The 13,438-nt window shown below is 46.4% G+C and overlaps 5 protein-coding genes and 1 non-coding gene across 6 annotated transcripts; all 6 read right to left on the reverse strand.

The window, feature by feature from the left end:
• Positions 1 to 74: 74 nt before the first annotated feature.
• On the reverse strand, positions 75 to 714 carry EDB82DRAFT_510300 (uncharacterized protein). Its single transcript, XM_065608842.1, has one exon. The coding sequence runs from the start codon at positions 697 to 699 to the stop codon at positions 313 to 315; it is 387 nt and encodes a 128-aa protein (XP_065464278.1). The 5' UTR covers positions 700 to 714; the 3' UTR covers positions 75 to 312.
• Positions 715 to 4,608: 3,894 nt separating this feature from the next.
• Positions 4,609 to 5,808, reverse strand: EDB82DRAFT_528232 (uncharacterized protein; the record flags this gene model as incomplete). The annotated part of the gene is made up of 2 exons (XM_025729042.2): positions 4,609 to 5,405; positions 5,610 to 5,808. The coding sequence occupies 2 exons, from the start codon at positions 5,806 to 5,808 to the stop codon at positions 4,609 to 4,611; spliced, it is 996 nt and encodes a 331-aa protein (XP_025583349.2).
• Positions 5,809 to 6,317: 509 nt separating this feature from the next.
• EDB82DRAFT_560103 (beta-lactamase/transpeptidase-like protein) lies at positions 6,318 to 8,824 on the reverse strand (the record flags this gene model as incomplete). The annotated part of the gene is made up of 7 exons (XM_025729043.2): positions 6,318 to 6,364; positions 6,442 to 7,217; positions 7,272 to 7,530; positions 7,576 to 7,692; positions 7,741 to 8,061; positions 8,443 to 8,474; positions 8,688 to 8,824. 7 exons carry the CDS (start codon positions 8,822 to 8,824, stop codon positions 6,318 to 6,320), a joined length of 1,689 nt encoding a protein of 562 aa, XP_025583350.2.
• A 297-nt stretch (positions 8,825 to 9,121) lies between these two features.
• On the reverse strand, positions 9,122 to 10,490 carry EDB82DRAFT_510304 (uncharacterized protein). Its single transcript, XM_025729045.2, has one exon. The coding sequence runs from the start codon at positions 10,206 to 10,208 to the stop codon at positions 9,174 to 9,176; it is 1,035 nt and encodes a 344-aa protein (XP_025583351.2). The 5' UTR covers positions 10,209 to 10,490; the 3' UTR covers positions 9,122 to 9,173.
• A 513-nt stretch (positions 10,491 to 11,003) lies between these two features.
• Positions 11,004 to 11,107, reverse strand: EDB82DRAFT_t207. The gene has a single exon. It is a non-coding gene; the product is annotated as a tRNA-Leu (tRNA).
• A 275-nt stretch (positions 11,108 to 11,382) lies between these two features.
• On the reverse strand, positions 11,383 to 13,322 carry EDB82DRAFT_539813 (gamma-glutamyltranspeptidase). The gene is made up of 3 exons (XM_025729046.2): positions 13,033 to 13,322; positions 12,811 to 12,985; positions 11,383 to 12,763 (listed from the first exon to the last, which is right to left on the reverse strand). Exons 1-3 carry the CDS (start codon positions 13,274 to 13,276, stop codon positions 11,440 to 11,442), a joined length of 1,743 nt encoding a protein of 580 aa, XP_025583352.2. The 5' UTR covers positions 13,277 to 13,322; the 3' UTR covers positions 11,383 to 11,439.
• Between the last annotated feature and the right edge of the window lie 116 nt (positions 13,323 to 13,438).

Below are 13,438 nucleotides of genomic sequence, written 5' to 3' on the forward strand. Positions count from 1 at the left end.
GGACAATATCAGGGTACAACAATAAATTGACTAAAAGCCTGGCCTAATGATATAATAAATTGACTAACTTATTTCGTCTCTTATGCCTTCAAAACAACCATACCCCCAATTTGTTGATTGATCTTGTTCGTCAGTGTCCGAAACTGGCTCCACGGATTGAGGTCCCTGTTCTAAGGGTATAGGTTGATGTAGATACCGTTCGTCTGCTTGCAGTCCATCCATACATAGTCGTACTTGATCATCTGCCCAGCAGTCGAATGCGACCCTCTGTTGGATCGGGAACCAAGCGTCATAGTCCGGAAGGGGTTTTGGTCACTCGGCTGCACCACTGATGCCGGCGACGACACTGAGAGCCCATGCAACAGCTAGCATAACCCAGCACTTTCGGGCATCCTTTTTTGACATCTTGATACGGGCAAGTTGGCCAGATATCAATGGGTTAGCCGTTGCGGATATCTTCTGCTCGATCTGGTGTTGATCTTCAAAATCCCGAATCTCATTGACTAATTTATCAAAATCATTTCCATCTCCTTCAAGAGTCACCTCTTTAGACTTGTTCTTGTTGCGGTACAACCAATTAAGTTGGATTATGATGATACAGTTTATCTCATCTTCGACACAAGAGTCAATACTAAAGCATTTCAGCCCTAAGTATTGATGATCTAGACACCAGTGGAGCTGTCTGTCAAGACTGATCATATTCCAACATTTATCCGTGGCCCCCAGGTTGTGGAGGTCAGCGAAAACGGTGTCGTCGGATATATAACAATCGATTGCATTAAAAGATATTTCGACAGCATGAATAACCTTTCTCGTTAACTGCATAATCTCCTTGGTATCATTCCAGGCCTGCGGAATAATATGTGTTACAACCACATCCTTTGCGCTCTGCGTGAACACGCATCTGTTGTGGTCACGTTGTCGGCAAAGTTCCTTTTGCAGTTCACCGTCTCTCGCCCGGCCACTCTGGGCGGTCAGAAACCGAGAAGCATCTGGATCCCGAATGTGTTTTGGATTGCAAGACTGGGTCATCCGAGGTGTTGCCTTGTCGGCACCTCTCTCTTGCTTGTTAGATGCATGAGACTCGGTTCCAGGACTTTCCCCTTTACCCATGGCCCCTGGTGGTGAGGTTCTCGGATTACCTACCGTCGAAGCTGGTCCAGTCCACAGAGCAATTCTAGATTCCGACCAAGTCCATAAGGACTCCTTGTCCGCATCAGAGCTCGATACCGTTGTTTTGATGGGTTGGGATGCGATTCTTGCGACGTTCCATCTTGTTCCGAGTCTTCTTTTCGCTGTTCTAACATAAGACTTGGGAATGCTGTGCTTCTGGAGAAGGTCTTGAGACTCGTCAGTACAAAAGATCCGATATATGGAATTATTAACTAACATCGTTTTACCAAACACACTAGTGGCTTCATCAGATCTGTTAAAGTCTGCCATGGCTTACGGTATGACTCGTACTCATAGTCCTTAAAGTTGTCCATGGGCATTATCATTATAGCAGCCGAATGAACTGAAGTCAGCTTGTAACCTGGCCAGTCTTCGACAAGTCGTTTCCCAATCGCGATGGCATATTCGCGACGGTCTTCCACATCCTCGGGAGGTATGATTGGTGTGGGCTTGATATAGTCGGGTGCAGATTTGACTGAAACCTCAGCGGCATCTCCACGAGGAGAGTCCTCGGGGAGATTGGGCGAACTAGGACGCGACGCACTCATCTTGAACGTTGGGTAGGCTAAGGGGGACCGTGTATGATACGATGAGCGCAAAGGGCGCAAGAGAAAAGGTTCAAGAAGATAATTGGGCCGTAGATTAATATCTCACGACGTCTGTCAGCTTCGTCGTCGGGGTTTCCTGTCGTCGGCTCGGAGTAATAACGTGGAATTTCCAGTGAGGCCTCAGGTTGGGCTCTCTCGTAAGCGCCGTGTAAAAAGGTATACAGACCTACGTCCATCTTGTATGTTGGTAGATTGGAGGGACGAAACTTGGGAGATCAAGTTGTGTTGCCTAGGCAGGACTCTTGGTTTATTTATACTTGTGCCCTGATCTTTTAACCTTTGTGGCATCGTGAACTGGCCGCACGACTGGGCAACTAACATAATTTAATTTTGACTTTTCTCTTTAGGCAAAAAAAAAAAAGCATGAAGCTAATCTGAGTGATAATCTATTGCAATAAGATAGTTATGTTTTCTACGATCACTGAAGTTTTCGCCCACGCCTTCTCAATTTCCTCTAGGTTTTCCACAAAGGGTAATCTGTCCGCGCAGACCAAATTTTCAACAAATCTTCAAATTAAAGGTTTTCGCGAGACTAGGTTTCTAAACAAGACGTGATTCATTATACCCACTTCCGAAAGAAAAACCTCCTGGTAAAGCTTTGCGAATGAATTCACAAATTATTGGAATGTATTCGTTATCCTTAGAGAACCCCTCTTACAGATCTAGCTTAAGATAGGGATTAACCGGGGAATCCTTAGCCTATCGCGCTTTATAGAAACTGAAGATACACCTAACATTCACAAGTCTAAGTAGGCAAATAGGGGTAGTACTCAGTGCATCCATTGGCAATACATGCCGGACAAGTTCATCGCTTTCAACCAGAACAAGGGCATTGGACGGGGTATGATAAAGTTAGAACGCAACCTCACGCTTCAGCATAGGGACAAGAATAGAATAGTATTCCTTGATAGTAAGGATCTCTTACTGGGTGCTAGAACCAGGATAGGGCTACTCTAGAACGGCATGCTTGTGGGTTTTGATATAGCTACCCGGATCCTATATACCAGAAAAGAGGCCATCATTGGCACACAGGTCACCGTCCTCGCGGTTGGGTTAGGAGGGAATACAGTAAAATCACTCGCCTAGAGGAACCACATATGTCCCCTTGGCATTCTTGTCGAATGCTTCCAGGTTGTCCCAGCGCTTGGGAATGGTGTACAAATAAGTTAGGCGCCGAGAAGCCTCCTCTGACAGGGTGAGTGAGAGATGGATCCAAGAATTCGAAGGTATGATGACCTTTATCGTTTCCGCACTTGCTAGTTTTGGTTTCATCAAGCCTTGTCAATTCCTTGTTCGCCATGGCAGTTCAGAATATGACTTCTCTCCATGCCCATGCATCAATTTAATCCGAATCCCATTCTAGACGCAGCATGTAGAGTCTTGTTCTATCCAGATGTAACCGGTAGGTGAAGTTTAGACGTGTCTGGTAGTGTCTCAGTAGCGAAGCTTCGATGTAGACGAGCTTAGTAAAGTCGATGAGTCTTGCATTCCTGAGGGTACACAATCCGGGACAGGACCGGAGGCAGCTTCTGTAGAGTCTTGTTCTTTTCGTCATTATAACGAGCCAAGAACGAATCGAGTTCCATATCTTCGTCAGAAGCCGCATTAGCATCAGCATTGTCGGCAATAGCCGCTGCTTTTCCTTTGCCTTCAGGTTTAGCTATAGGTTTAGCTTTGGCCGTGGGCTTGCCTTTTGGCTTACCCCTTGGAGCCATGGCGAAATAATAGAATCTAAGGATTAACTGATTCTTGTTGTTGGATTGCTTGGTTGTAGGTTTAGTCGCAGGATTGGTCGCAGGGTCGGTCGGTCGATTGCAGTCGGTTGTGTGTGTGAGTGAAATAACAGAATGAGAATCTCGGGAAATTCTCAGAAGTGAATGGTCTTCTTCCTTTCCAGTAGGTTTGCAATGAGGTCATCCACATCAGAATTTATATGTAAATAATACACATGAACGTTCTTTTTCTGAGGTATACGGGCGGCGCGCCCAATTACCTGTTTCTCGAGGCCCGTCGTCCTGACATGAGAATGGATGGACCACAAATGTCTCGATAAGCAAATACTAGGCCATGTCGGTTCTGCTTCCTCAGATTTTGGGTGAGATGCAATGATGTCAGACAGAGGTCGATCAGCCCGGCCTTGTTCGTGCCTTCGATCCTATCATACGCTGAAGGACGGTCGCCTCGATCTACCAAGATGCCAACGGCAAGCCATCGAAAGCGAGAAAGATTTCCGAGAGACAGTTCTGAGCTTGATAGAAGTTTGATGATGGTAATTCCAGTCAATATTTCATGAAAATGAGTAGGCGTCACCTTAACTTCTATAGGAAAGTCCTCAAATGCCTCCACCTATTCACAGATTAGCAAGGTCGGATCTTTGATGGAGCTATTGTACTTACTGTGTGGTGACCAAGAATATCCTCTGCTTGCCCAGTGCTTACATACTGGCGTCCGCGGTCGTGGTCGTCTTCTTCTCTATCAAGAGGCATGGACCAAGGCGGCCGTCTCGTTACCATCGGAGTCAATGTCCAAGATGGCAGAGTCGTCACGGTCGGCTTCAAGGGCCAATGTCGTGGTTGCATAACATCTGATCCTCGTTGATCAGATTTCCATAGCCGGTGGCTAGCCTAGGGTCGGAGGTGGGCGGTCAGGTGTGCGAAGGCGTCACGCCCTAGCCTGCAAGGGCCTGGAGGAGCAGCGGCGACAAGCTCGATGGGATGGCTTCGATCCTGTAGGGGGTAGAGCGTCGCCCTGGGATTAAGGGCAGTCCAGAGTGAGGAGAGTAATGCCAGGAGCATAGAGATGGAAGTCAGAGGAATTTGAAGGACCGTTAGGAGGAGGGGGGCGCGGAAGGGAGGTGGAGGTCATGAGGTTGAAGACGATATGCTTGATCATCCACCCATCGATCCACAGCAGCCCAGTGCTTGATCTCATCCCAATACTCGTGATCAGGTAGGAGATTCGGCCATTGAGCCGCACCACTACTAGCTGCAACAACACCCAAAACCCAGGCAAGGTCCAACATGGCCCTGCACTTTTCAGCATCCTCAGTTGACATTTCAACACGGGCGGGCTTCTTTTCTAGTTTTCTGATCTGTCGTATTCCATTGATTATGTCGTCGAAATCGTTCCCATCTCCCTCAAGAGTCACTTTCTGTTTGGGTTTCTGGTAGTTGCGGTACAACCAATACGGTTGGATGATAACAGCTCTGGTATCATCCTCGGCGAAAGGGTGGTCAATACCAACACACTTAAGCCCGATTCGCATTTTCTCTAAATGCTTGCAAATCAACTGGATGATGTAAAGCATATTCCAACATTTATCCATAGTACCGAGATTATTCCCATCAGCGAATAGGCTAACGCACTTGGACAGGATATCGTCATCCATAAATGCTTGGGCGGCAGAGATGACGGTACGGGTTAACAGCATGTTCTCTTCGGTATCGTTCCAGCTTCGTGGAATGATATGGGTGACATCGTTAACGATTGTCGGAAGGAAAATGCATTTGTATCCGTCACGTTGTCGGCAAAGGTCCATTTGTTCCTGACAACGGCAGCCAGGGGTAAAACGAGAGGTGTCCGGATCTGAGTCTTGTTCGTGAGGTTGGGATTTCTGCAGAACATCTTGTGACTATTAGTAAGGACAACTCAATAATGGCCTCAAGGAATAAGCATCATAAAGGTCGTGAATTAGTATATCAATTTATGATCCTTAGACCATAATCTTTAGACAACTTATGTCTGGACCAGAGGATTCGAGATGCCAATAGAAAAGGAAAGCTAACTTAAATCTCTTCACCAAAGAGGTTATTAAGTTTAACCTTTCACGTAGGTCCTGTGCGACGGGCTGTCGGTGTGAAAGATACCCATGACGCTCAAGGTTGTATAAAGGCGTTGTTATTATCGCAACCAAGTGAACGGATGTCAGCTTGAAATTCGAGAAAACGCTGACAAGTCGTTTCTTAATTTTTGTAGCATAATCGCGACGCAGGTCCATCTCGGACTCAGTGGGCTGCGGTACACTCATCTTGAGGCTGGATGGCCAGGGTGTTGTTTCAGTCGGTGATTGAGAGCAATAAGAAAGATAGAAATAGTGAATCAGATAAATAAGGAAGAGAAGAGGTGTGATTCATTGGATGGAGAAAGATAAAGTCTGTGACTCAGAAGAATGGTAGAAGATGAAAGGTAAGGAAGATGGAAAGAAGAGGAAAGAAAAATCGAAGGAAGAAATAATAAATCGGTGAAACTCAGTTTGATGCTGTCTAAGTCTTGGGATACAGAAGTAAATACCGTGTTGACTTTGATCTAAACAGAATGAAAAACAATTTAGTTTGTTAGGTTGCCAAACAAGCTTCCAGGTTGCAGTAAACATCACTCCAAAGCAAGCATATCCGCAACCCACAATCCTCATAAAGCATTTGTCAAATCTTATCCATTTGCGCAATTACGCAATCCGTAGGTTTTTTGCATACAATACTTCACAGCAGCAGATAGAACCATTAGATCACATTTCATAAGCATTTACCTAAGAGTGTACTAACATTTTAGTCTGATGTCCTCCAAATCCCATTTCTTCAGACTGCCTAAATGATAACTTAGTTTTCCCTCTTGAGGTCAACTCTATATCCCACAAGCTCAAGCTTATCAGCCCGCCTTTCACTTCCCTCCCCAGTCTCTCTGAACACAAAATGCTCATGTGACAAAAGCTGGTACACAATCCGATCCAATGAAGCCCACGTGTTACAACTACCCTGGGGCCAGACAAACAAAGCATCTGAGGCGGCTACTTGCTCTTCTGTGCCTTGCGTAAACATCATCCGCCATGAAGTCTCAGTGTCACTCTTGAGACTTGTGGGATACAAACGGAATCGGACAAGGCCTTCAGGTGTGGGGAATTCTGGCGGGATAGCAAAACTGCCATATGTGCCCGCGATATCAACACCTCGTACCGTCCAATTTATAATACTAAATCCAGGCTCATCATCAACGGAGAGAGTTAGGGATGAGTTTGTCTTGGCGTCGGAGTATGTACCACCGTACTTTTCCTCTGCCTCATCTTTACCAGCTTGTTCAATCGCAGGGAGAAGTTCCTTGACAATGTTTGAGAACCAAATTTGGAGCTCTGCACCGCCAACTTCCCCTGGGCCTGCGTCGAGGAGGCCAATGGTCAAGTTGTAATCAGGAATCAGTACCATGAGGGAGTGATAGGTAGTGATATCGCCGGCTTTGGTGTAAAACTCAATAAGGCGGCCATCTTTGGTAACGTTGTTGGAGCGGAATATTTCCCATGGCTCACCGAGGAGTATACCTGTTGATGAAGTACTGGTAGCTGGTTTCATCCATTTTCTAGTTTGTGCAGGACTAAGTAGCGCGTAGCGCAAGATTGCATCACCAAAGGCCATGATGTCGTTCAAAGAAGAGTAGTAGACCCCGGCACTAGCAATATTTAGCAATCGATACAAAGTTTATCGTTTGTATGCAAAGACTCACGGGTTGCCATAACCAAGAGTTGCGTTCCACCATTCATCACCGGGCGGAATGAAGCCCAACGAACCATCAGGTGTTTCCTCATATGTGTGCTCCATACCAACAGGATCCCAGATATGTTTCTTGATGTACTCTCCCGAGGGCATGCCGCTAACCTTTTCGATAATCCACCCCATTAGAGAAAACCCAATGTTTGAGTAGACCGGGTTTGCTTCGAATGGGGCGTAAACAGGAGGCCTCTCGCCAAAGCGGTCAAAGAAGTCTACAAACATTAGTTAATTATCAGTGACAAATATCGCTGACATACCTTTCTTGGTGCATGGGGGAAGACCAAGAAGTCCTGAACAGTTGAGATTCCTGGAGACATCAGGAGGAGGGAAGCCGAGCTGTGTCCAGTCTCCGTAAGGTTGGACGTCAGCAAGCACTAGCAATGTCAGTATAACTCGATGTTTCATGAAACAAATCAACTTACAATCAGCGGGTATTCCGGCAAGATGCGAAGCCAAAGATCCAACAGTGATGTCATCCCAATCCACAGCCCAAACCGCGTCAGTCTTCCTCGCATCTTTGTTCAAAGCTCTAAGCTCAGGGAGATACTTGGTGACACGATCATCAAAGTTGACCTTGTGCAGTTTCAACAGCGCAAGGACAGGGAAAACCTTGGATAAACTCGCCATGCGGAATACGGTATCAGAGTCTACCTCGTCAACTCCACGAGGGTCGACGTTAGGAGGTGTACTGGCGAACTCAAACATGTAGTCATCTTCGTTGGCGGATTTGATAGCAACTACCACTGAAGAGTTTACGAGATTAGATGTTGCAGAGTCAAAGAGGTCTTGGATGTTTTGTATGGCAGATTTGACGGAGGGGTGAGTACTGGGATGAAGGGGAGGTGGGAGTACGGGACCGAGAGGTGGACAGTGACCTCCTCTGGCAGCGAGGGATGTTCCCACGAACAATGAAAAATAGAGATAATTCCGAATAGTCTTCATCTTGATTTGGCAACTTGACTGGCTACTCAGCTAACATTCTAATCAAACCGAGGAATATTCCAAACTCTTATAGTCTTCAACACCGGCCCCTCGGAACTCAATAACCCCGTAAAAACCGAATATCAAATCGATGATTCAATCTCCTGCTTACTTCCACACACTTCAAGTCATGAGGATCACACTCGTAAGCTTATGGCTTGCGATGAAATCACAACTTCAGAGCCAAAGCACCGGATTGAGACAGATTTCGTAAGATTCGTGACTGTTTGTCTTGGACTAATGCAAGCCCATAAGTGAATCACTCTTTTTCGAGTTAGATATTCCTTGGAAGGGGCTAAGTATTTGAGACATTTTGTCCGTGGAATTTTTGTTATTTCCGTTGGGGGATGTAAGCTTAAATTGAGAGTCGTGAGGCTTAGAACTGTACGCAAGACTGCCACGCAATAACTGAAAGCCTCTTCGAAGCGAACTGTTGGGTAGCTGACCATTGCAGTAGTTCCCTGCTTGTTCCCGTGCCGTTCGACGACTCAGAGAGCTACTCATACTACAATCATCATCTACCATCTTGGCGATACTGTCAGCTACGTTGGTTGGTGATGACTTTGCTGACCACCTCTTCTTCCAAACGGAAATCCCAGGAACCCGTCCCGGTGTGTCTCGCGATTGGACATGAAGGGATTTGACATAGTGCTTTGTAATAGTATCTCGGTTAGATGTGGGATGCCAGTTGGAGTATCGTCATCTAGGTAGACCGATGCTCGGTACAATCTTGATGATGCTATCCGGGAATGACGATGACGCAATACATTAAGAGAGTAGAAACTGACAATACTGATTGACATTGACAACTGAAGAAGCATCTTAAGCAAATGGTATCATTAAATCATAACGCTAAAACACAAACGCATATCTATCACGGCCAGTAAACATCAACAGTTTCAACCGGCGAGCCACCCTCAGTTATGCCTCCACCAGGAAGATAAATACCTCCCTTGACAGCAACAGCCTGTCCACCATGTCTAGGCACAGCCATCTTTCCAAGCTCCTCCCACGCCTCAGTCTCTGTATCAAAAACCTCAATCTGATCAAAAATGCCGTTTGAGTCGGGTTCAGTGTTCCCCTCTCCGCCAAGAACGTAGACCTTTTTGCCGACGGTACCAGATACGACACCGCCGCGAGGTGTGGGCATCTTTGCGTCGCTGGTTGTCCAGCCTTGCTCGAGATTATCGAGGTCGAGGATAAAAACTGTATCTTTTACGTTTCGTTGACCGCGGAGACGACCACCAAGGACGTAGAATTTATTGCCGACGACTGAAGAGGTTGCGTGGTCGCGGCCTTCGGGGAGGGTTCGTGCAGCTTCTGGAAGATCAATCCACTTTGAAGTCTTGGTATCGAAAGCTGAGACAAAGTCGACAGTGTCTTGCTCTCCACCTGGACCAGTCGGTTCCAGTGTTCGCATTCCGCCAGCTAGATAAATAATGTTTCCGTAAACACCCATAGCAGCGCTACCTCTTTTGTGCTCGTCTGGAATGGACGCTAATTCAGACCATTCATCGAGATCGGGATTGTAAACCCATGACTCTGGGAATGCTCGCCATGCGCCGTCATCGATATCTGATAGACCGCCTAGCAAGTAAATTTTACCGTTGACGGCAGCGACGTTGGGGTGGTTGACTTTGACAGGTGCTTCTGTAACGTATCGTCGCCATGAATTGGAGCGCGTGTTGTAGAATTGCATAAGCGCTGTAGTTTGGAAGCCATCGGCTTCGCGATTGGGGACGATTCCACCAATGATGGCTACTGTCTTGTCTGAGAGGGCGACGACGCCATGTTCCTGTCGTGGGGCAATTGGTATCGACTCGAGAGTTTTCCAGGTATTTGCGCCTTGGGGGACGACGCCGGCCAGAGCGGAGGTCGCTAAAGAGAGGAGCGTAATAGGGAAGATCATAATGAATGGAGTGTGAGAGTGGGTGGGAGTGAAAGGGAAACAAAAAGAAGGTAACCCAAGAAGCTTAAGTAGGAAACAGTTTCAATGGGAGCTTGGCACTGAGTTTATGTTTTCGTCATGGAATGGTGGCTTCTGGTGAATATACCTTGCAACAGCTCTTGGCAAACATCATTCTCACACACTTTTGAAGCACGGAGTGTCTCCAGGTCCAGGAACAGAATTATTAAGCTCCAAGCCTTCCCCTGTTTGTCTCCGGGTCTTCCATTTTAGCGCTGTGATCCGGGGTACAGTGACGCGTTAACAATAAGCAAGGGTGGCTTGCTGGAATGAAATTAATAGCCTAATTCCAGGGCGATAGATAACCCTTTGGTTGACCCACGTGTTGATTTGCGCTATATTTTAAAAGTTTATCTCTATCTTTCAGCATTACACGTGCCGTAATTATTCGATATCTCAACTACAACAATTCAACCTAATTAAATATCTCATTTAATCGTAGCTACTCTCTTATCAATACTGACTCGTATCGTCACTTGCAGTTCAATATGCTGCCAAGAAGCTTGGATCTTACTGTACACGCAACTCAGAATGATCATCTTTACGAACAGATAAACCTGACCATCTAACGCGCAATACATCAACCATCAATCGGAAACTTGATGTTGTCATTGGTAGTCAATTGAGGCTGTAATACACAAGCAGTAGCGCATAAGCCAAGAACGACAACATATCTGCTTGCGTCAATAGCCAAGCCACGATGGCAAGGGCCAAAAATTTAAAATGCAAAAAGATAGTTGACAAGACTGGGATTCGAACCCAGGCCCCTTTCGAGACTGCGAATCGTTACTAGTTCGAATCGAACCTGAACACAGCGCCTTAGACCGCTCGGCCATCTTGCCTTTGATTGGATGTTAGATTGGGGGCCCAAGGACACTCTAGGTTCCTGAACTGTCTGCGAGGCAAAGAGAAGCAGGCAGTTTACCACATTCCAGGCTGAACCTGTATAATGTTTCATTTTATCCCAAGTCAGAAGTTTATGTCAATTATACTCCTTGTTATCTGGGGTCATGTTCTTGGCGGAAACGACGAGCTGCTACCCTGAATCTGAAACATGGAGAGATCCTTGACAAAAGACAGGATGAAACGGTCTAGGGTATGAAGCCTTGTTTATGTTCTCAGCACAAATGTTTAATTCTTAATTGAGCATATACTATGTTCATTACGGATACTATCAAGTTGAGAAACCTCCAGAATTCACTTGTCGAGGTTCTCCAGCAGCCTCAAACGTTCCATTAGACAGCCTTCTCAAAGCCTGGGCCGTACTCTGCGTCGCCACCCAAGTGACATTATTCCCAACCTCCTTCAAATACGCAACCGTAGAATTATCAAAAGCGTACTCAAAAGTTACTTGTCGTGGGACAAGTTGGTCGTGTAATCTGGGTGCAGCGAGTGCTTCGCGGACAGTCATGTTTTTGTCAATAGCGTTGAGAACAACCTGTGCTGTCGCAGTGATGATTCGACTACCTCCAGCAGATCCTGTAACAAGTGACACTTGTCCATCTGCGTCTTCAACGATGGTGGTACTAATACTGGAAAGAGGACGTTTTCCGGGTCGGATAAAGTTTGCTTCGCTGGGGATGAAGCCGAATTGGTTGGATTCTCCTGGGATGCTGAAATCGTTCATCTCATTATTCATGATTATGCCTGTTTCGGGAACGATGACCTTGGAACCAAAATTGAGGTTGATGGTAGTAGTAAGGGATATAGCCAGGCCAGATGAGTCCATGGCAACGAGGTGAGATGTTCCAGGCGTTTCTAAGCTCTCAAGGCCTTTGGGGTCGTACTCTTTCAAATCAAGAGCTCGGCCTTCCAGCTTCGCTCTGACTTCCTGGGCTGTCTTGTTGGAGTACATTTGTTTTTGGTAATCTGTCAGACCATCAACAAAACTTGGATCACCCAGGTTAGTACGCATGCCGTAGCTGAACTTGAACGCTTCATCAGTGTAGTAAGCCGTATCATTGACTCGACTTGGATCCCCGAAGAAGTCATATCCGTCCAGAATATTCAATGCAGCCGCGACTACCGCACCACTTGAAGGAGCCGAGCCACTGGTGACTTTTCCGCCTCGGTAATTAATCTGTGAAGGCTGACGGATAGCGACAGAATAATTCTTGAGATCGTCCATCGTCATGATACCCTTCTCGCGTTTTAAAGTCCGAATCGTCGCATCGGCGATTGCACCTTGATAGAAAACATCTGGTCCTCCAGAGGCAATTGATTCCAAGGTATCCGCAAATCTCTTTCGCGTTAGCTTCTCGCCAAACTTGAGAAGTCTACCAGAAGGCGCGAAATCAATCGCCCACGCTGGATCGTTGAGAAGAAAACTCTCATTCTCGGATTTGGTGTATGTCATTCCCATGAATTTGAGGGTGTCGTTGTTGACAGGGAAGCCGTAGCGTGCGACTTTGATAGCTGGCTGTACGAGCTGAGACCAGGGTAGGCTGCCGTATTTCTCGTGGAGATGTTGAAGGCCTCTCAATTCTCCTGGGACGCCGCTGAGATTTTTTAGATGCTGTAACATTGATAAATAGGGTTGACATACCTTGCTTTGCCGCCGGATATACTCTCGTTCACATTATTCTTAAACATGTTCTCCGAAGCTGCCGCAGGTGCCGTCTCACGAAAATCCACGAATTCGTAGGCCTTTGAACCATCCGTCTCATTTGGTTTATGGATGAGCATAAAGCCACCACCGCCAATACCAGAATGATACATTCCTTTAAGAGTCAGTACAAATAATCGCGATTTTTATGGACTCGCTTACCAATTGTTCCGACGCAAAGAACAGTCGCTACCATAGCATCTGCCGCGTTACCGCCGTCCCGCAAGACATTGACACCAATGGTACTGCATATCTCACTCTCGCTAGCAACAGCACCCAGATTATTAGAAAATTGTCTGGACTGCAAAGGTTGCATAAGAGGAGGATATGGAGTTTCGCATGGTTGTGAACGAGCGATTTGTGGAAGAAGACTCAGTAAAGCAGCCAAGACCTTTACTTGACCCATTTTGGCTCAGACGTCAATTGGAAATGCTAGTGAAGGAAGAAGCTAGATAAGAAGGCGGTCGTGTGCCTTTTAACACCACGGATCAACGTCGTCTCAACTCCACCAACTACTACAAACAGCATGTCGATACGATCCTAGCCTCATTATAAATATTTAATACCT

This window comes from Fusarium venenatum (genome assembly GCF_020744135.1).
Source record: "Fusarium venenatum strain MPI-CAGE-CH-0201 chromosome Unknown EDB82scaffold_3, whole genome shotgun sequence".
Taxonomy (NCBI): domain Eukaryota; kingdom Fungi; phylum Ascomycota; class Sordariomycetes; order Hypocreales; family Nectriaceae; genus Fusarium; species Fusarium venenatum.